This window comes from Pteropus medius, unplaced genomic scaffold, assembly GCF_902729225.1.
Source record: "Pteropus medius unplaced genomic scaffold, Ma_sr-lr_union100, whole genome shotgun sequence".
NCBI classification, from domain to species: domain Eukaryota; kingdom Metazoa; phylum Chordata; class Mammalia; order Chiroptera; family Pteropodidae; genus Pteropus; species Pteropus medius.
Genome location: NW_024345600.1, coordinates 5,318,980 through 5,342,083, shown reverse-complemented (window position 1 = coordinate 5,342,083; position 23,104 = coordinate 5,318,980). Strand labels below are relative to the sequence as shown.

The 23,104-nt window shown below is 34.0% G+C and overlaps 1 protein-coding gene across 1 annotated transcript in view; it reads left to right on the top strand.

The window, feature by feature from the left end:
* LOC120611704 (ovostatin homolog 2-like) overlaps positions 1 to 6,310 on the top strand; it is a 40,747-nt gene extending 34,437 nt beyond the window's left edge. The window contains 8 exon segments of the mRNA XM_039874275.1: positions 748 to 959; positions 1,927 to 2,136; positions 2,591 to 2,715; positions 3,698 to 3,788; positions 4,156 to 4,224; positions 4,841 to 4,943; positions 5,670 to 5,744; positions 6,160 to 6,310. Coding sequence (XP_039730209.1) covers positions 748 to 959; positions 1,927 to 2,136; positions 2,591 to 2,715; positions 3,698 to 3,788; positions 4,156 to 4,224; positions 4,841 to 4,943; positions 5,670 to 5,719 — 860 coding nt within the window. The 3' untranslated portion in view covers positions 5,720 to 5,744; positions 6,160 to 6,310.
* Positions 6,311 to 23,104: the final 16,794 nt, after the last annotated feature.

Genomic DNA, 23,104 nt, shown 5'->3' with positions numbered 1-23,104 from the left:
TTTGTTCATTCGTTTTTTGTTGTTTGAGTGGTCTTTTATCTTTAAAGAACATTATATGCTTTCGGTTTTCTGCTTTTTTTTTTGTTAGTTTCTTTGTAAATGAGTGAAATAAAGAAAATCAAGCATAATGACTATGCCATAAAAACTGCTTGTAAAACTTAATTACATACCATTTTTGACCTTAGGAAGTTGTTATTTAAAACTATATCGGTTTCTTAAGGCTACCATAACAAAGTACCATAGACTGGGTGGCTTAAACAACAGAACTTTATTTTTTTCATGGTTCTGGAGGTTAGCATTCCAAGATCAGGGTGTCAGCAGATGTGGTTTGTTCTGAGTCCTCTATTCTTATTTTATAGACGGTCTTCTTCCCTCTCCATGTTCAGTTTTGTTTTGTTTTGTTTTGTTTTGTTTTGTTTTGTTTTGTTTTGTTTTGTTTTGTTTCTGTATGCATGCATCCCTGGTGTTCCTTTCATGTATCCACATTTCTTCTTTTGGTAGGGACACCAGTCATATGGTATTGGGGCCCACTATACTGGCCTTATTTTAACTTAATCACTTCTTTAAAGGCTCCATCTCTAAATACAGTCACATTCCAAGGTTCTGAGGAGTAGGGCTTGAAAATATAAATTTTGAAGGACACAATCCAGCCCATAACAGAGGCCAATAATGATATTTACAGCATTCTTACATTGTTTAATCAGTTCTCTTTATAGAGACCATGTGAAAATTCTTCCTTTTTCTCAGATAATGTGATATACTGGGAAAGACCAAAGAAACCTAAGACAGAAGCAACCCCATTCTTTACTCCTTGGGCACCTTCTGCTGAGACTGAGAAGACTTGTTATGTGCTGTTGGCTCTCATGTCCCAGAAAATGCCTAATCTCACCTATGCTAGTAAGATTGTGCAGTGGCTTGCTCAACAGATGAATTCTCATGGTGGCTTCTCTTCCACTCAGGTGATTGGCGTGAGTCTGATATTAATAACAATATGTTTAATGCAAAAAACAGTACTCTACAATAATTTAGACAGCAGAGGTAATCATAGAAAACACTTTCTGAGATGAGGAATATTTCCTGTTATAAGTTTTATTACATTTAATTAACAATTTTTTATTGGGTAGTTCTTGTGTATCAGGCAGGCTACTAAGAATTCTCTACATACAAATGAATAAAATGAAGCTCTTTTTCAAAGAATTTATGCCTGATTTATATCTCCATTCACACAGTAAAAGTAGAATGTAAGTCTAGAAGAAAATGTTGTCATAAGCACCAGAGTCTTGATGATAAATTAGATATCTGGTGATACTATGGATGAACCACATACCAATTAAGAAGAAATTTTCTCTCTATTTCTGTGGTCTGCATATTGGGAAAAGCAAAGAAAATGAATGAGTAACAGAAGAAATGATTATGAAAAACAATGACATATGTCTTAACAGAAAAAAATTTTTAATACAAAGAAATGTAGTTTCATTCTCATGGGGAAAATCTTTACTTCCTTCTTTACTTACCTTTTTTCAGTCTTAGTTTCTGAGCAAAACCATACATTAGTGAATCTCTCAACATCCTTTCTGGATTCTGACTTCCCATCTTTGAAGATAATTGGGTATAAGCATTATCCAAGGCAGCCTAATTATATAATACCTTTAATTTTTAGAAAAGATTTGGCACTATTTTCAACATTAGAGATTATACTTTATAAAATCATTTAGAAAACTAAAATCTAAGATTTGTGGAATAAAATTAATTTAAATGAGAACTATTAGCACAAGCAAATATATTTTTCTATTCTTTAGAATATTGCTTCTTGGTGTTGTACTGACATGTCTTAGGAATATTCATATGAATTAATTTAAAGTTCAAGGTCAAATTATGATTAATATTACAGCATAACAGAGTTGTTGCTTGTACTGTTTTATGCAGGACACTGCTGTCTGCCTTCTTGCTATAACCCGCTACATGAAGTTAACCTTCTCTAATGATCAAAACACTGTCACCTTTAGCAATGAAGAATCCAATGAGGTTTTCCAAATTAACGGTGACAATCGCTTACTGGTCCAACGTTCAGAGCTAACAAAAGCACATGGACAATATACAGTAGATGTGGAAGGGCAAGGTTGTGCATTTATCCAGGTAACAGAAATCTACCTGAGAGGGAGATGAATGTTTGCCAGTAAAATAGTCAGACTATCTGTTTGGTTATATATGAAGTGTTATTTTACCATTTTGCCTGTTTCCATGATTATCTTTATTTTTTCTCTCATTTAAAATTTCTACTTAATATCTTAAAATGCAAGTTATTTAATGAAGAGATATTTACCTTAAAGATAACTGGGTAACTGAGAAGTTTTTTTGAGGAATTGAGGAATGTCACTGTTTGAAAGTATTCTGATATTTTTGTTAAATTATGTTGTTAAATATTATTGTATCTTCTGAAAACTAAACAATTAATTTTAGCGTGATTCTTGTATGGCAAAGATTTAAAATAAAGTGTAATTGATAATAGAAATAAGAGAAACAATAACTTCTTCAGTTTTTACTACAGGATAAATAGATGAATTTTCTTATAATTTGTTATCTTTTCTAGGCTACCCTTAGGTATAATGTGCTACTACCTAAGAAGGCATCTGGATTTTCCCTTTCCTTGCAAATGGCAAAGAAAAACTCTTCAGATATATTCCAGAATAATTTTGACCTGACATTGTCTGTCAAGTAAGTGCCCCACTTTAATATCAACTCCCAGATTAGAGAAAGAGTAATATATATTAAAAAAATTATTTTAAACCATCACAGAATAACAAAATATGAATGATGGTAATCATGATGAGTTCACTTATTGGTGTGTAATTTCTATAGCATAGTCACTTTATAGCTCTCTGTGTAGACACCACAATTTAGTACATTTTAACCAAGTCAGAGCTAGAATTAGGCAAGTATAATTTGTACTGTATGCAAGTATAATTTGCAAGCTTCTGCCACACCAGTATTTCAGCAATGCTTCCATTTGTGTGTATATCTGTGTGTTTGTGTGTCTGTGTGTCTGTGTGTGTGGAAATACTGTCAGTTTTGGGTATTTTCTGTCCTAAAAACAAGCACAGGTAGATTGATAGGAGAAAACCTACAAGTGCTTATTTCATAACTATACAGAGCAAAATTTTAGATATTTATTTTTCAGACTAAAAAAACAATTCTCTCAAATTAAAATATAATATATAGATGCCAAAGAGTTTCAACCTTAATTAATATGTGAGGAAACCCTGAGTAAAATTAGTTTGGAGGATTTTCTTAGAATTTCCAAATGATAATCTCATGAATACCAGAGCTAAAATCAGAAGTAGATGCAATGCTATTGAGTTAGAGACATGACCTGAAAGCTCTCTTGGAGACATGTCTATTCTATGATTCTACCCACATCCTGATTTTTAAACAAAGATTTCCTTTTGGTGTTGTGCAAACATAAGACTACCATAAGTATGTGTACTATCAGCATATGTATCATCTTTGTATCATCTCATTCATTATCATTCTTGTTGTGCCTATTCTCAGATGTCTTAGAATGACTTTCTTCAGGTGTTTTCTTCTTCAGCTTTGTTTCCAGACCTATAGCCAATAATCTATTTGCCCTTCACTCTTGCCATAAGATGTCACTTTTCTAGACTGATGTCTACACTAGTGTTTTATTCTTAAATTTCAGATACATTGGAATGCGCAATAACTCCGATATGGTTCTTGTTGATGTAAAAATGCTATCAGGATTCACTCCAGTCATGTCATCCATTGAGGAGGTAAGTAATAGAAACTCAGTTTCAGCACAGAAAAAGCAATAGTGAAGTAATTGGTTAACAAAACCAAGCTACGAATGCTTCATTTAAACAAACTTATTCTCAATTCACACTTTTATTTTATTTTGGCTATAACACTGGAGGGATAACATTCTTCATTTGTAGTAATTAGCAGTCATTATTCTTTATAGTTTATCATCTATTTCTTTATTTAGTTCCTACCTGTGCTTATGAAAGCATCATGGTACAAGGGAACATGTCATAAGATATATTTCTGACAATTGGTTAAATAAAAATTATGAAACATTTAGTATTGGAATGGCACTCTGTAATATTTATCCTCCATGCCTGCCTGCCAATTTCTTCAAAGCTTGAAAACAATGGCCATGTGATAAAGACTGAAGTCAAGAATGACCATGTTCTTTTCTACTTGGAAAATGTAAGTTGAACAATAACTTTTTCTTCTATGACTTTCTTTTCTTGCGAGGGTAATTAGATAACCCTTTTTTAAAGACACATATGACAGGGTTTGTCAAAAACAAATAGGATCTAATATAGGACATTAAAGATGATCAGTGTTCTATCCCACTGATCATCTTCTAATGTTATGTCACGTATGCCTTGACTACCTGACTAGATAATTCTTAAGTTTAGAGACTAATTTCCCTGTTTTTCATTCCTCATGGCATCTAACACAGTCTGGTCCAGAATAGATGTATAATTATTTTGTAGTTTGACATGAACTCCAACGAAGGCTGGTGTGAGTTTTAGAGTCATCCTTTCTATGTGTACATCATTACCATTCACATAAATGTTGTATTACTCTACTGCTTTCAACTAAATCCCTTGCACCTCAATATAAGCCATGGAATATAGATTTTTATACAATTTATTGTTATCTAACTCATTATTTCATCATCATGTAAGATTATGTAAGATATTGATAACTTGGATCTATTTAATTGGGTAGATCATGAATGTCTGGAGATAATTTGCTCAGTGATTTTTTCCCCAGCAGATCTGCTCTGATATATTTGTAATTTGTGTCTTTATAGGTTTCTGGTACAGAAAATAGTTTCACTTTCTCTGTTGAGCAAAGCAACCTTGTGTCCAACATTCAGCCAGCCCCAGTCATGGTCTATGATTATTATGAAAAAGGTAAGCAAGCAGCAACCACTTTCTAAAGCTATTGAACATGATATCTATATCTAAGATTCCCCAAGCTTTCAATTTTTCCAAAATCATCCTCAGTCTACAAAGACTAAACAACAAATGGTTTTGTTTTATATATTGATTTTTTTTTTTTTACTTCATGATATATCCTCTGACTGGGCCAGTTTCCAGTTAGTGGAGTTTTTCAACACATAGAATCCTTTTGATATAATGTGCAAGAGCTCCCCCTTAACTTGAAATAAGTACTGTGTTAGCATCAGGTCTTTTATTGTTGTTGTCATTGTTGTTGTTGTTGTAATGGCAAGACTTTCCATTTCATACTACCTCTATTAACTTTGATTTGAGAAGGAGAGTGGGCAATATTCTGAAATAGTATAGGAAAATGTCGATAGATGAGGTTCTATATAAGTTACTAAGATATTGTAGAGACCATAAAAATTTTCCCTGGATTGTTAATGCTATTAGTTTCCTGGTGAATATCTTACAAGGTTTGTCAAGAAGTATTTGAATTCCAGTTGTCATTAACTAATTGGATGCACTTCATCAAGTGCCTTAAATTTTAGTGATATTTTTTGGATTTAGAAAACAGAAGTAATTGACTCTCTTGCAAAATACTGAAAAGACTAGACCCAATGTATCTATAATTGTCTGACATAATCTGATTATAGAAATTTGGAGATCTAAAGGATGAATTTTTCCTTTATTTTCCAGATGAATATGCTATTGTTTCTTATAATGTCAACAGTGTTTCAGTTTCCTAGTGAGACAAACGAAGCACAAGTAAAGGTAAGGAAATTATGTACATTGAAGACCATTGAAAACATATCTGATAAGAAAATTAAAACCTAAAGATAAAACAAGGAATGAAACAAAGAGAAGTCTCTGGTACTTCACAAAATTTGCATAGCTGTGTACACTAGATGAGTATTATGATAGTATTTCAGATTTTATTAGTTTCTTTAAAATAGTTTAAAAGAATATACAGCTATATATGTGCCTTTTTGTAAATCTCTCATTTAAAAAACTCATTTTTGTTTTATAAGTTAACAGATTATTAAATATGTATATTCATACACATTCATGTATATATGTGCATATGTGTATCTGTGTAGGTATATATGTATGTTTGCATATCTATATGTTTATGTATATGTACACAGACACATTTATTTATTATTTAAATGATGTTTTTAAATCCCAGGTGGAAAGCTATTTACTTTGAACAAACTCATTCTTCTATATCAAACCTGGAAAAACACCATGAATAGTCTGTAATCTGCCATGACTTCTTTTCAAATTTTATTTCTTTATTGTCTCATTAAATGCTGTGATTTTACATTTGAGTCTATGATTTTTCTTCTTCTAGTACTTTGTTCATAATTTTAATTTTAGAAAACACAGGGCTTCATTTGATAGCAACTCTAGAAACTTGCTTTATTATCGTCAATACTAAATTCAAGTTTTTAGACATTATGGCATACAAAATATGGAATCTTCTAACATTCAGAGAAAGAGAGAAAGGCAAAGTTGATGAGGGAGAGAGAAAAAGACTAAGTTGAAGAGGACTTCACATGAGGTCAAGAAAATAAAACTAAACACATAAAACACAACAAAGACACACAGACTCTTGTCAGTAAAATATCATCAAAGAATGGGGGACATTACTTAGAGAGTCACAACTGATCGATTTATTGGGTTCATGTTTATTATTGAAAGGATAATCCAGAGGCATTTTATCTTTTTAAAAATTATTTTATTGTTCTGAACTTATCACTTATTATTGATAAGCAATACTCAATATCTATCCTTTGCTTAACTTAATATTATTATTATAGCAATACATTAATATTAAGAAAAGAAAGGAAATGAAAATTTCTCTACTAATTTTAACACAAGCTTCTGACTCTCCTAAGACATTTCTACAGTCAACAAAAAACCATAGATCAAATTTCCAGATATGGACTTAAAAAATTTGGAAACTGAATGCCTGAGACTCTATCAATATTCAACGAATTTAAAACATAACGTTTTAATAGAAGATGGTTAAACTTATTTATTTTTGTAGTCTCCCTGTTCAATGTATATTCTAATACCTAAATTACATCTGACCCTTAATAAATATGTATTAATTATTTTATCATAGATAGACTGTCAGTCCATGTCTGGTGCTATAAAATTTTACTTTGCTGTGTTAAGAATTCCTTTATACTGTCTTAGTTCTCCTATTATACCAAAACATGGCACATCACATGTATAGATAAGGCATCAGTATTCAGTTTTAAAAATACCCAGGCTCTATAGTTATTCAAGGATTCTACTAAAGGAAAATGTGGCTCTTCTAGTACAATTTTTGCTAAAGGTTCAAGAAACATAAAGGGAATTTACTTTGTGGCAAGTAATATCTCTTGGTGGGAAGCTTTTTTTCCCAACGTAAACAATTACTTCTTAGTCCTTACTTTACTCAACATGTATTCAATAATTAGACTGCTCACATAATAAATTTGTTCCTCAAAATATAAGCAAGTAGGGAAGGTATGCAGAGTCAACTACTTGCTGTACATCAAGAGAAAGTCTGATTTAATGTTTACATTTGCAAATTTTTTTAATGTCACAATGGGTATAGGAGGTAACAAGAAACTGAGATTGAAATACCTTCTAAAAAATTGTTGCAGACTATAGAGGAACTGTAGAGGAACAATACAGCTCTGTTACTTACCCTTTTCATTAAAACCTCTCTCTAGTTTATTTTGGACAAAAAAATAATAATAATAAAATAACAGTCATTTCCCTGGTCCAAATTTTAACAGAAAATGCAGCATACGGAGCATTCTAGTTGAGGAGTATTGAATGAGAAACATGAGCTTTGATATGAGTGAGTGTGCGTGTATGTGCGTGTGTGTGTGCATGTGTGTATTTAAGAAGTGATCTTTAGTAAACCAAAACACCTTGAAATATTTCATGCAGGTTGTATAGTACTGATTTGGATGAGGCTTGTGTCATCAAAGCATTCATCTGGCACTTGCTTCTCTTTCCCTTCCACACAAAAGTACTTTCGACAATGGGAATTAATTCCATCTATCATGTTCCTATATAGTAATTACATATTTTTTTTTGTATTTTGAAATAAATTATACATACATTTAACTAGTACTTGAAACACTTAGCATCCTTTTTACTGTCTTCTAGAAATCCTATCCTCTTTGTCCTCCTCCTCTTTTCAGCAATTTTGTTTTCTTTCTCTTTTCTTTAGTCTCAGCTTATTTTCATTTATAGTTTTTTTTATTTTCATAGTCACTTAAAGATTTGATTTCTTTCTCCATAATATACACATTTTTCTTCTCGCTTTCTGAAAACATTAACTTTTTTAAGCTCCACTTGTTTTCCCAAACATAAATATTTTTCTTTATATTTCTAGCAAGCCTTCTCTTCTCACTGTACATACTTAAAATTGTGATTTAAATTACCATCTGTATTTTTATGATTTCCAAATATGTGCCTCTATATCTACATTTTAGCCCCTTATATGCCACTACTTACTGTGTTCTTTAGCATAATGGCATACAGCCACCTGAATAGGATTCATCATCTACCCCTAAACTATCTTATCCTAATGAGATTCCTATCCAGTGTGTAATAATATCACCAAACAATCATCTAAGTATCAATATTAACTCCTTTCTTTTCTCATCTCTCACATTCTATTAATTACTCTTTAAAAGTGATCACTGTTGATCCACCTCCTGAATGCCTTATGGATCCACTTGCTTTAACCTACCACCGCTATGCTGCCTTAGTTCACATCACCAATCTTGAGTGCCTATTGTGGCAAGCACTCTTCTAGATGCTTTCAATATGAAAATAATCAAATGAATGAAAATGATAAAAATGGTTGCCCTTTGGAGCTTACACACTAATGGAGGAGACACATGTAATACAATCAAACGATCTATACAGACATAAAATCAACATAATAGATAAGCAATATATAGAGAATTTGAAGGTAAAAAGTGTTGTAGATCATAAAAAAAATGTAGAGGTAAGTAAGAGGATCTAGAATTCTCAAAGAGATAAGAAAGGAAAGACTGAAATACCAAGTAGCAGACTGAGAGTCCACATCACTGAGGCAGTGAGATTTGAGGAAAGGTTTGAAAGAAGTGAGAGAGTTATCCACATAGATATCTGTGGAATAAACATTCCAGGCAGCAGGGGCAGCTAGAAAACATAAAGGGGAGATGGTAGGGCATAAGGTAGAAATGTGTCTTGTGTGTTCAAAGAGTAGCAATTAATACAGTGTGCCAGAACAGAGAGCAAAGAGGAGCATATGGTAGGAGATAAGGAGATGGGAATCATAATGGAGAGACAGAATAGGTAGGGGATTTTAGCTTTCATGCTGAGCAAAACTGGGAACAAGTGCAAGGATCTGCACAAAGAGTGATCTGATCTGGTTATGTTTAGAAATGATCATCTGGCTTCTGTGTTGAGAATAGGCTACAGGAGGTGCAAAAGTAGAAACAAGGAAACCTGATAGAGGCCATTGCATTAATCCAGGTAAAAAATAATGCTGGCTTGGGCCAGGATTGCAGCAATGGAGATGGTAAGAAGTGCTCAGATTCTGGGTGTATTTTGAAGGCAAAACCAATAGAATTTCCTGATGGATAGAATATAAGGAATAAGAAAAAGAGTGATCAGAGATTATTTCCATGCTTTTAGTCTGAGCTACTGGAAAATAGAATTGCCATCACATGAGCTAGCGGTGATTGAAGTAAATTTTGGGTAGAAGGTTAAGAATTCGTCTTTGGACACAAAGATGAATTTTATATACAGGTGACCCTTAAACAATGAAGGTGTTAGGGGAGTCACCCCCCATTCTCACACACTTGAAAACCTGCATATGACTTTCATTCTGCACTCTGCTTTTGGCATTATGGATTCAACAAACCAGAGATGGAAAAAGCACTTTCCATCCATGGTTGGTTGACTCTATAGATGTAAAACCAACACTTACAAAAGGCCAACAGTATTTAATGAAAAACTCTGCTTATAAGTGGACCCGTGCAATTCAAACCATATTGTTCAAGGGTCAACTGTTCTCAAGTGGAGATATCAAGTAGGAAGTTGAGCAATCAGTACAGAAGTTTGGGAGAGGAAGCTACGAATTAAAAATATAAATTTAGGCAATTTTAGCACAGAAACCATGGCTGGGAGGAAATTACTCAGGCAGTGAGCCTGGATATAGAAGAGAACAAATAAATTTGCTGTAATGCACTTGAACATCAAGAAGTGGAGAACAGGTAGGTTGAGGAAGACTCTGTAAAGGAGACCATGAAGGAGAAACCAGTGAAGTAAGATGAAAACCAAAATAGTGTGGTCTCCTGGAAGCAACAAAAAAAAAAAAAAAAAATGTAGCAAGGGAAAAGGAATGATCTGTACACTGAGTGCTGCTGACTAGTCAAGTAAAATGAGAACTGCAAATTGATTACTTACTTAGATAACTATTACTCACACAGGAACATCATATACCAAAGTAATTTGCATTCATTCTTCTTGAACCGTTAGAACATATGTATTAAAAGAGTCATAAATTTTTTTGAACTTTCTAGGTGCCTGGGGAGTTAAAAAACATAGATGGTAATGTCTAACTTAGAGGAATTTAATCAGAATGTCCCTTTCTTCTCCTTCTTCTTCTTCTTCTTCTCTTTTCCCCACTCTCTTTCAACCAAGGACCTAGACACTGGCTGTGAAGCTCTAGCACCAGGGCACCTTCTTGTAACTGGCTTGCAAAGAAAGGAAGAAACATTCTACACACAAATCACATTCTTAATACACTAATGTTTAAAAGACAGGGTGAGTGAACCTAGTTTCCTTTGGACTACAACAAAACTACACCTTTTTTTTTATGCCAAGGGGTTGCATTGACTACAAACCTTTCCTAGCAAGTTGCATTCATTCCCAACCACCTCTCACTGAAAGCATAAGTCAGCCTCTGCTGGCAAAAAGATTCTAGAAAATTTTAAAACTTGCTGTGACAACTTTGATGCCAAAACCAACAGGTTTACAGACACCTTATTATTATCGGTAATGGTAATTCAGAAGAGGTCACCGCGAGCTTGCCACCCCTGACAGTGTCCCACCACAGGCACATACTCCTGTAGGTCTGCACACAAAGAGAAATCTGAAGGGAGAAGACGGATGATTGTGGCTGACCATCTACTGCACGACATATCTGCCTGCTGGGGTTGTGGGTGGAATTCTGCATAAGAACAAGTCCTGCAGAGGGAAGAACAAGTTCATATTTGTTTCCTGCCTCACGGTAAGCTCCTGGCAGATTTTCTCTAAGCCCATTAGCCCCTGTCTAAGAAGAAACGTTACCTAACACTGAATGTTATGTAAAGTAATGAGTCAAAGGTTGAAAAATGGTTAAGGTTTTTTTCCCAGGAGTTTCATATTTCCTTAATATTAGATTTATTAATACCACCTGAGGAATCATACTTAAAGAAAAGGAAGCATAAAAGGTGAGAAGGACAAAAGGATGAGCAGATTTATTCCAAAATTGACTTTGGAACAGGGAAAATATTTTCACTAAGATGGGGAACACAATTTTTTCTTTTACTTTTTTTATTTTTACTTTTCACAAGTATGTATTATCTACTTACTTTTTAAGAGTATATATTGCCTATATTCTCTTCAATTATTTTTTTATGGTAGATGAAGTTAAGTGGGTATAAAATGTGTTCATGTATTATATATAGAAATTTTCAGTGGAAATAAAAGTACTCCATTTCTATTCATAATATTATTGAAATATGGTCACAAGTTACACAGATTCGAACATGTCTTATTTACAGTTTATCTTGAAAATTACTTGCAGATATACTATGGGGTTAATACAAACTATTTAAAGAGAAATGAAAATCAAAGACCCTTCATACCACAACTACTAGGGCAGAAGAAAAGTGGTACTCTGAGGAAAATGTCTGACTTTAAATACGATTATCAAAGAAAGACTATAAATAAAGGTGTCTATGACTCATTTTGTGAAATAAAAAAATATATTACAAGAAGCTAACTGAAGAAAACTTGAAAGGGTGAATTAATAAAGATTAAAGTAAAACTAAATAAAACAGAAAACCAAACTGAAAAAAGCAGTCAAATCTAAAAGTGAATTCTTTGAAAATAAATATAAAAACTAAAAACAACATTGAAATGAAAAAAGGTACATAGCTTATGCCTATAAGCAATGAAAAATTTCTGAATGGAAAACCTAAATTCTAGATGGCCTAAGACCAACTGGCTTGTGCCTGTTGTCCTCATTCAAACGATTATTAATAGTGGTCATTTGCTCTCAAAAGTCTTAAATTGGGCAATATAGTATATAGTTTCCTTAATTACAAGAGATTATTACAATGACTATCAGGTAAGTAATTTGAAACTAGAGGGAAAACAGGTATTTCCTAGTATAAAATAAATGACTAAAATTGACTCAAAGGGAATGGAAACCTGGAATAAATACCACAGAAAAGGTTGGCAACTTAATTTTACTAATAAAGGCACCTACATATGGTTTCCTAACTGAAGTATAACTGACCTTTAGTGAGCTAGGGACTTCCAATAAGATTTCACCTTCACTTCACTTTATGAAGTCAACCAAATGCCAAAACCCAGAGATATGGTTTCATAAACGAAAACTAACATCAATATCAATTACGAGTGTACTTAAAAATTCTAAATAAAATGTTATCAAATACAATCCAGTAATATATCAAAAATCAAGTTCTATTTATAAAATACAAAAGTAATTTAATATTTAGACATCATTTAATACAATTTATGTCAATAATGTACATTCAAATGATACTTCATGAATCAGAATTAGAGTTTCTTTTAAAAAGGTATCAAACTTAGCAAACAAGAGATTTCGTTCTAACTTATAGCTGTGTTGGTGACAAGTAAGTAGAGGATCAATGTAGAAAACATTAAGATATATTTACAATGTTTCAGTATTTAAAAGGAAAACTAAATGTATTAGTGATGCACCAATCATGAGTCACTGAAAGAAAATTCACAAATATTTCCAGAGGGTTGACCTTCTAAAAGTAGTATTAATTTCATAAAATACAGGATATTTGAAATAAGTTCATCCTGGAAGAAATGAAAAAAAATATTCAAATTAATTATATAGCCCTGTGTATATATGGGCAGCTGAAGTCATGGATAAGACACACATTTCAGAGACAAAGTGTGATAAGAAATATTTTCCTACTAGGTCTAAAGAGTATGTTCTACATACTCTCATGGTATTTCAAAGAACAGCTCAATGGACAAAGGTTGGGATTTGTTAAGAAGATTTTCCATCACAATACTGAAAGTGTGTGTATAGAAGAGAAAGAGAAAGAGACTCAGAAGGATGAGAAGAAGCAAGCAGAAAAGAAAAAGCAGGAGGGGAAAAAAAAGGTTGAAGGAGGGTGAAAAATTGGTATATGACCTACCTTCCAGCCTTAGGAAAGCTGAGGATTTTATTTTTGGTCAAATCTTCCTTGACACAATAACTAAAAAATGTATGAATACATTGGATCTAAAATAAATGAGAATCTAGATAAGGTTATTCTGTACTTATTGTCAAGTTTATTGAGTAAAGAGTAATCTGTGGTGATGAGGTATAGACACCAGAGAAGAGGGTAAGTCACATACAGCTGGAATGGACATCAGGGAAGGTGATGTGACTAACAGAGCATAAAATCTTAAAGTATCCAGAATTAGTGGCTGCCCTGAGCTGAAGAGGTCTGAGCTAACTCAATACTATCTATCATGACCCTATGACCACATGTGTCCCAGTTGCTACACGATTTGGGAATGTCAGAATGCTGTTCCTGAAGATGTTGTTTTGTCTGTCCTGCGTATTTTCACATACACGAAAAAAGTAAATTTGGGCAGAGTGAAGCCTTGTGGCTCATGGGTTTCATTATTAATCTAAACCTAAAGCCACAGCTGCTGATCAAGCCAAATAAGCATTGCAAAGAAACATACAAACGAATTGAGAAGTAAGCGTTATTCCATGACTGTGGGGTAGATTGAGAAAGAGTACCCACGCAGCTCTTCACTTCTTCCATGATTTCATGCAACATTTTGAGAAATCTTCTTCCTTTTTGTGAAACAGGAATACCTTAATTAAAATACAATTAAATTATATTTATTATTCAATCCTATTATGGACCCTCCAGATTTATTAGAATTTTGGTAGGAAATTGTAAGTATTAGATGCCAGTGTCTTTTACTTCCTAGTGTTACTGAATTAAGGGTAGTTTTATCGGAAAGGCCTCAACATAAAAAATAGATGTGCATTTTGAGAGTTGAATCTGGTTCACAAATTGCTGTTGGCCTAACCTTTTTTCTAGAATGGTGGCGAGTTTTCCTTAGTATCTTCTCTGTTCTCGATTCACACTCCATCCTGATCACTCTCAGAAACCAAGGATTTCTTTTCTACCTTCTGATTATCAAGGTTCAAGTTTGGCCCTTCAAAAACAAGCCCTGAGGAGAAAATAACAAATGTCAGTTTTTCCTGACTCAGTGATACTTGAAATTAGGACCTATGCATATAGAAATATATACATGAAAGGGTGAACAAATGCATGAACAATTTAATTGATAGTGGGTAGGAACCTGAAGTAGGTCCTAACAAATACAAGAAACCAAGAATAAAATGTCTTGTCTTTTACAACCCGTCTAGACTCCTTTATTCCATGCCAATTATCTTTCAAAAACTCTTGTAGACAGACAAACCTGGTGAAGTAGTTTCACGGACCTCAATCATTCCTGCCGTTTCCTTTTCTCCATTTGCTGGCATCTCCAAGAGCATTTGAAAATCTTCTTGCATTTCATAGTTTTGTAAAAACTTTACCAGATAGGCATTGCCGACGACAGGCTTATCTGATGATAGAGAAAAAAATTTAAAAATATAGGCTTATCTTCAGCCTTGATTTTTTCCTTTCTTTAACCAGGATAGAAAACTGTTGAAAAACTCAACAGATAGAAATTAAGAATCCTAAAAGCAACAGATAAAACAATAATAAAGACAAATGCTGAGGAGAAGAACAGTACTATGAAAAGCATACTTTTACGGGAGGCACCTTTCTTTGGAGTGTGTTCAAAGGAATGTCCAATGAATGATTCTGCAAAATAAAATTCAGAATATTTTTATTTTAATGATATTTTTAAGCATAAGGGAGCCATTCAGATTTATTAAACAATGTAGATGACTAAATCTGGCATTTGTGTGTCTCTTTTTTTGCTAAATATTGTTACTCAAAGATAAGTGAAACTAAGGCTATGGTTATCCCTACAGATTAAAATTTTATTCAATAGATTTTTGTTGGCATATTCACAAGTAATTAGGTCATTGCAGTCAAGCTGGAGAGGGGTCTATAGTCTATGGCTTTGCCACAATGCCACTGTAATTCTGTGTCCAATATTGCGTTCATGACAGATCCAATACAGCTGCAGTGAACTCATGCTCCATCCTAATTCGACCATAAACCTCACAAGTCCATTTGCAGTTCTACATAATTTTTTAGAGCTCACACATCTATTAAATAGTAAAGTAAACAAGCCACTAATACTTTCTTCATGCAACATTTCCTTCAGGTTAAAGCATGTCCTGAACACAGAGTCATTAGTACTTTCATGTGTCCACTGTGAATTTTCTCTTGGCATCTAATGAATGCTTGTTTGCCCTAAAAAAATTATACAATTTTGATAACTCATGACAATAAATAACTTACCTTGGCTCACAAGCACTCCATTTCTGAAATCACAGAAGAGAGAGAGCCTTTCACCAAGAGGATGTGCTTTTTAAGGGAAGGCAAATTAATCAGTGCAGATGAAGGGATTAAGTCATATGCAAATCAAATGATTAGGTCAGGTCTGTGGCTCCCAGGTACCCTGATAATCTAATCAAAGCTTTAGGTCCTTTAAACATGAAGATTCGTATTCTCACTTTTATGTGAGTGTATAAAGTTTCTAGGAGCTCATATAACCCATGAAGCCTATTTATGAAAGTCATGTTTAAAATCCCTGGATAACTGAATTTTTCCTGGAAAGTCTAGTGTCTAAACACAGCTATATTTATCCTACATTTAAAATTTAGGAAGATTTGTAGTGGTGCCAAATTAGATTAAGTAAAACTATATTGAGTGCTTAGCCAAAAAAAAAAAAAAAAACTCTTCTGTTCAAACTATGGAAATGATGTCTCCCACCCACAAGACTCCTGGAAATCCTGACATGAGGGAATAGCATGCTACTTTGTGCCTGAAGGTTGTTTGAACACAAAGCACTCCATCAGACATTCCTATTCCAGTAGTATTAAATATTAGTTTGGTGTTGTGTTTAGAGGCAAAATAAAGATCTGTAAATCCTTTTGACTGGTTTTTGTCTTGTGTAGTCCTTAAATCTTTGCCCCATTGGGATGAAAAAAAATAACTTCAATTTATCCCTGGGGAAGAAGTTATTTCTCATTAGGGAAAAATACTTCCTAAATCCCAATTCTTTATATATCTGATCTTTCAGAGACTTATAAAGTTTATTAACTCTTTTCTAAAGAATATACATGAGGAAATAAACTATAATGTGAACAAGTTTAATTAAAAAAAAAACCTGAAAATAACGCTCATCTCAATTTAGTCTTCATTCACTGGGGGAGTAAATGGCTCAATTCTTTGTTACGAGAATAGAATTTCTTTTAGAAAATTATTGCTTGAACTAAACATCAGAGACTCTAATTTTCTTTTATAATCAATGTCTTTTAAGTGACTAAAATTATTTAAGAAAATCATATATTTATTGATACAGCATTACTAGGAGATAAAATCAATTTTCACAAGGGCTTCTTTCCCTGTGGTACTTGGTCTCCCTAGAATAGAGGAACAGTAAAGCCTTTTTTACCTGACTTTTGGCTTCTAAGCCAAGAGCAAAAAAAGCCTAAAATAATGTTTAGCAAGGAATAAAATCTCACAAAATATGTAATCAATCTCTTTTCTCTTTCAATTTTTTAATTAAATTTATCAGGGTGACATTGGTTAATAAAATTATATATGTTTCAAGTGTACAATTCAAAAATATGTCATATGTATATTGCATTGTGTGATCATCACCCAAAGTTAAATTTTCTTCCATCACCATGTATTTGATGCCCTTGACCCTTAACTACCTCTCCTCTCTCCCCTTACCTTCTGGTAAACACTAAACTGTTTTCTGTGTCTATGAGTTTTTGTTTGTTTGTCTTGTTCATTTGTTGCTTTTAGTTTTATATTTCACAAATGAGTGAAATCATATGGTTCCCAACTTTTTCTATCTGACTTATTTTGCTTAGCATAATAATCTCAAAATCCATTCATGTTGTCACAAATGGCTGTATTTTACCTTTTCTTATGACTAATATGCCATTGTATACATGTATCATATCTTTATCCAATCATCTGTCAAAAGACATCTGGATGCCTCCCTGCATCCAGTCACTGGGCTTTGTTACTGGATGGGTAGCAAATGATCAGAGAGGTAGAGGAGTGGCTGACCAATGAAAGGGACCCAGCCCCAGGAATGAGGCCAGGAGCCCTTCAAACAGTTAACCTAATAAAGCCCCTCCTGTTTCCACTGTGATTAAGTCAGGCACTGGCCTAAAATATAGGATTAATTCAGTTAGCAGCTTTAATGGGTCTATCATTAACATTTCCTTTAAAATAGTTCATGTCTTTCCTATTGCTTCAGAATATAAATATATGTGTTAATAAGTTTTAAATTATTGGTAAAGATGAGAGATCATGGTAAACATAGTCCCTAATACAATTTTGTTTCAGGAAATCTTAAACTGCATTTCTAAAATTATACTCTGTGATGGCACTTATCAATACTTGATCGAAAATTAGAAATTTGAAGTATATATCTCTATTTTTGGATTTTCATTTTAATATCTATTTTATTTCTATTTTTAGCTCACTATATTTTAATATATTTATTCTATCATCTTATTTCTCATTATTTTTCCTTTTTTTAAATAAACATATTGTTGTACCTAACTTCTATTCTTATTTAATAGTATTCATGAACAAAACTATCTTTTAAGATCCTCAGTATTTATAGTCTAATATCTCCTGGTCATAATTGCATCTCCCCATGTTCTTATCCCAGCAGGGCATCTCAGCAGCTGGGCTGCTGACTGCCTATCAGTGACAACGAATGAAAAAACGATGACATTCTGGCACAATTTATTTCATTCTTATATCAAAGCAAATTTTTTTGTTTTTGTCAGAAGCAAGTGGATTAAAATAACTTCACTAAGTCACAAACAAGTAGATTTGAAATCATATTAAGCCAATACACAATGGAGCTGCATGGAAACTTGGTGTGTATAGGGAGTGGAGAGTAGGAAGGAGATGGTCTTTCATCCTGTATCGGAGCATTTGTCTTTGCCTTGCCTCCTAGCATGGAAAGCAAGCATTCAAAAATTATTTGTTGGATAAATGGATGAAGAATCATGTCCCCATGAGACATGACACTTGCTTCTCATTGAGAAGTTGATAGAAGAGCAAAGGTTTAAGATGAGAAAGTTATGATAGATAACATCTTAAATTATGATATGTGAACATCTGAGAAAAGACAAATACAAGAGAAAGGAACAAAAAGCACAGTCTTAAAGGCAGGACGGTTCTCAAGTGCTGGAGGAAAGCGAGGAGTTCAGTATGGCTGAAATAGATAAGTTAGAGGAGTCAGCAGGTTGCAGGAGTGGAGACTGGGGATCACGGTAGGGTATGCAGGCATAGAATGTCATGCTCCTGGACAAGACTTCCACTGATGACTCAGAGGAAGAAGATTGCCACTAGGGCAATTTTGAATGACATGTATGAAGAAAACACTACTACAGTCTGAATAAGTCAGGATGAAGAAATCACAGCTCAGTTGACAAGCCCACTGGCCTGATCTCTGAATCATCATGGTAATGTTAAACATGAGTCTTTCTAGTAAGACAAAAAAATAACACATTCCTTATATTATTTTTATCATTTGTCCTACCTATCAGAATTGGTGCCAGGAAATCCTTGAAAGAAGAAATGTGTCCTTTAAGCCCCAGAATTTTCCAGCCTGTTCTCTACTGAGCCAAGTATTCAAAAGAAGAAAAAAACATACAGAAAATCAGCAAGTTATCATGAAGGACAAATTATCACAACCAGGATTCCTACTTTTTTATTTATTAAAAATGTTGCTATAAATGCCCCATATCTGTTAATATGAGCTTTAATTTCATTCTACATATGCTAGATTCTAACTCTACCTCCCCCACTGTTCACTGAGATGGCAAGGACACCTTCATTCTCACCCACTCACAGTTACTCAATGCTCTGTAAACACATTTTTCTTTGGAAATAACATTGGTTTAGAAATATGTCCAAAGGTAATGGTGCCTTTCATAGTTTTTTTTAATAGCTTTATTTAAAAAAATGTTTTTCATCTATTGTTATATAATTAGCATGTCAGAATTATCAACAATTATAAAGTCAACTCTTCATGTTTTGTTATTCTCCTCTAGTCCTTGTAAATATTTAATGTTGTTATTAGAGTCACAACTTAGCTTTTGTTCTGTCTTTTTCATATAGCAGTAACTAATTAAAGCTTTTGATGCTGTGATAAAGACTTCATATTTTTCACTTTCGATATATGTGTAATATTCTATCAAGGCAATCTACAACATGTTTCTTAGTTATTATTAAACATTTCCACTCACTTAATATTAATTTTAGTTTTAGTAAGTGATTTCATAGATGCATTTTTATTCTTTGTGTGAGAATTTCTTGACTGAGTCAGTTATACTTGGTGCTTAAAACCATGAATCTTACACATCAGTTAGGTATAGCAAACATCTCTTGCACAGAAAAGTTTCTAAGACAAAAATCAGCAACGTTAACTGGAAAGGCAATCTTACTCATAATAACTGACACATAAAATGCTTACTCCATGCCAGGTACTTTCTAAGTGCTTTACATATGTTAATTAATGTAATGCAATCATAGGAAAATTATTTTTAAGCCAACTTTTCATAGAGGAAGCTGAAGCATGAAGAAGTTATATAATTTCTCAAAATGGCACAGTAAGTAAACCTGAAATTCTATCCCAGGCAGTTTGACAATTGAGTCTATTCTCTTAACCACTATGCTGTGCTGCTTTGTGCAGTTAAAATATTCCCCTGTTATACTTCAGATTGCTTCTTTTCTATGTGCTTTCACTTCCTATATGAACATTACTTTAGCCAGTAAATGATGTCAAATTATTTTATTTATTCTTCCATTCAACAAATACCAAATATTTATTCAGTATCTATTAAACTGATGACTGGAATTTCATTACTATATTTTCATTCACATGAATTAAGTGGCTACCTGCTCTTAAAAGTTGGACTGTGATGACTTTGATCTTTGACTTTGACACTTGGCTAAAATCTGCCATTCTAGTTCATCTTTGGCCTCAACCTATTTCAACATCATTTTTGGAATCCCTGAAATTGTACATGATCAATAATCCTACAGTCTTTGTAGGTAATAATTATATAAAATCACTATAATAATGTTAAGGCATGATGTGGATTTATTTTAATATATGAATATTCACTTATATGTATTTTAGATGTACTTTGGAGTGAAAATTTTTTTGCTTGTCTTTTACCAAAAAAGCAATTCTAAATATTGATATTTGTACAAACTTTCTTAAGGCATCATAAGCCCATTGTAGGCCTCATACAACCATTTGTCCTTAATATATTTCTGTTATTTAAAAAAAAAGTATGACATTAAAAATGTGTATTTTAGGCACATTTTGGAATTTTCTGCACATATATACTGTAGTTGTGGATGGCAGCAATAACAATTTTTATTTAAAACCCTCACCTCTTCCTCCCTCCAACTCTTGTCAATGTTTGTATTGCCTCTGGGAATTCCATTAGAATAAAGTATCCAGCAGTGGCTGACATGTTTCAGGGCCTGGAGAGAGGGTGGCCAGTCCAGCTCCAAGATCATGAAGCCCCTGCAAAGAGAATCGAGCAATCTTTTTAGAAATCCAGAAATAGCTATTTCTTCAAGCAGGCCTAACAGGATGGCATCTAATATTTTTGGACTAACTGAAGAACCTCAGAATATACCTAAAAAGACCAATCCCCCAGGGAGGAAAAGGAAGTGGTATTTCTGACAAATCAACATCTGTGCCGACTTGACAACATCTGAGGCCAGCTGGTGGGAAAATCAGTGACACTTTTGATCCCCAGTCACTGCCACTGCACCCCTGACATACTCAAAAAAACAAAAACAAAAACAAAAAGCCCAAGGACCATGCATGCTGGTGTGACGGAGAAAACCCAAAATCGTTCCATAAAGAGGCAAGAAGCACTTTGCCAAGAGAAGAATTGGACAGGAAAGAAGGCAGAGAGAAGCAGACAATGCCCAGGAACCAAGCCCAAGGCCTCATTCTCAAAACACAGTCCGAACCACCCAGAAACAAATTCAGCATTTCCTTCCATGAAGTGAACCTGCTGCTTCCACATAGCCAGACAAAAAACTTGAGAGATAGAATTACAAATACAGTTTCTGTTAGCCCAAAGAAGTGGTCATGGGGAGGAGGTGTGTCATGTGTTTGAACCACTACTCAGGCTCCACTGCCATTGAGAGAGCTGCAGTGGACCTTGTCTTCCACACGTCTTCATGACACTAACATGTGACTCCTTGGTGTACAGTCATTTGTAGTTCTAGATGTGAGAGGAACTCTAACATAGGGGTAGATGGGGAGGTGCTTAAGGCAGAGAGGCTTGCTGAAATGGGATCTTCCACATCCTGGTGGGATCAGCCATCTGCCAGCTAAGTGGGTATCTAGAAATCACTAACACAGTAGTAGCAGAATTTAAAGCTTTTGAAAGAAAACTGAAAACAACCTCTTCATTGCTGTAGGATCATGGAGCAAGGCATAAACTGAAAGACTAAGGATGGAAGCAGGGAATCTCTGGGTAAATCACCCACTCCGATCCTAATGCCATTTACCTTTCATGGATAAGCTCTCCATTCCTAAGACTACCTCTGCTAACCTCCAAAGCCTCTTTTCCACTTCGGCCCCACTGTATTGTTCTGCAGTCTTTTCTTGAAACATCTTGATTGTTTTTCCTTGGAAACTGTCCACAAAAACCAAAAAGTTGTTCTCAGTCTTATGCCTCTTGGAAAGATTTTGCACCTTGATCCTCTATTTCTGCCATGCAAAACGTGGCCAGATCTTACACAGGGATCTCTGCTTTTCATTCACAAGAGGCTGGGTTTGGTCTCTTCACAAGCTAGTTTCACTTGTGAATTGTTCCCTTTTTTTCTCATGAGCCTGAAGTCCAGTCTTTTGCTCTTCACCAATGATGTGGATGGTTTCTTTCACAAATGGTTTCTTTCACAAGCTACAGTTTTATTTTGTTTTGTTTTGTTTTGTTTTGTTTTGTTTTGTTTTGTTTATCAGTAAGGCTCACTGACTTCTGCAAAACTTTAAAACTCTATCTAGCTCTATCCAGGTAACAAGATTATTTGAGAACCTTGGGTTCTTAGGTTTGAATTCTTTAATAGTAGCTAAAGAGCCCTTTTGAGATACCAGCTTTAGATAAGTGCCTATTGACTCTGGGCCGTTTCTGACACCTTTCTAGAAAAAATCAGTTGCTCAGGTACACCAAAGAGAAAGAAAAGTTTGCTTAGGCCACCCTTTATAAAACTCAGCAGCACCTCTGGACCATATTCACAGTTTCCAAAAGAGACTTTGAGAACTTAGGCCAGGAGATTAAGTAGTTTGGCAGCAAAGTCCCAATTGGGATTGTTTCCATGGTATTTGCCAGTAAAGAAATGGGCTGACAAGAGTCATGTTGCTATAATTTATCAGGCAAAAGTTTCTTCCATGGTACATTGAGGGTATCTGTACATGGCTTTGTCAACTCAAAATAGTTTTCCCCCTTTCAATGGCCCTGCTAACTTTGAAATATTCACTACACGTGACTCTGTCAAAGTACTTCCTGTCTCCTTCCTTTGAATGGTCATTTATAAAAAAGTTGTATGGAATTCAGAGCATTTTCTCCATTAAAAAAAAAATACCATAAATGG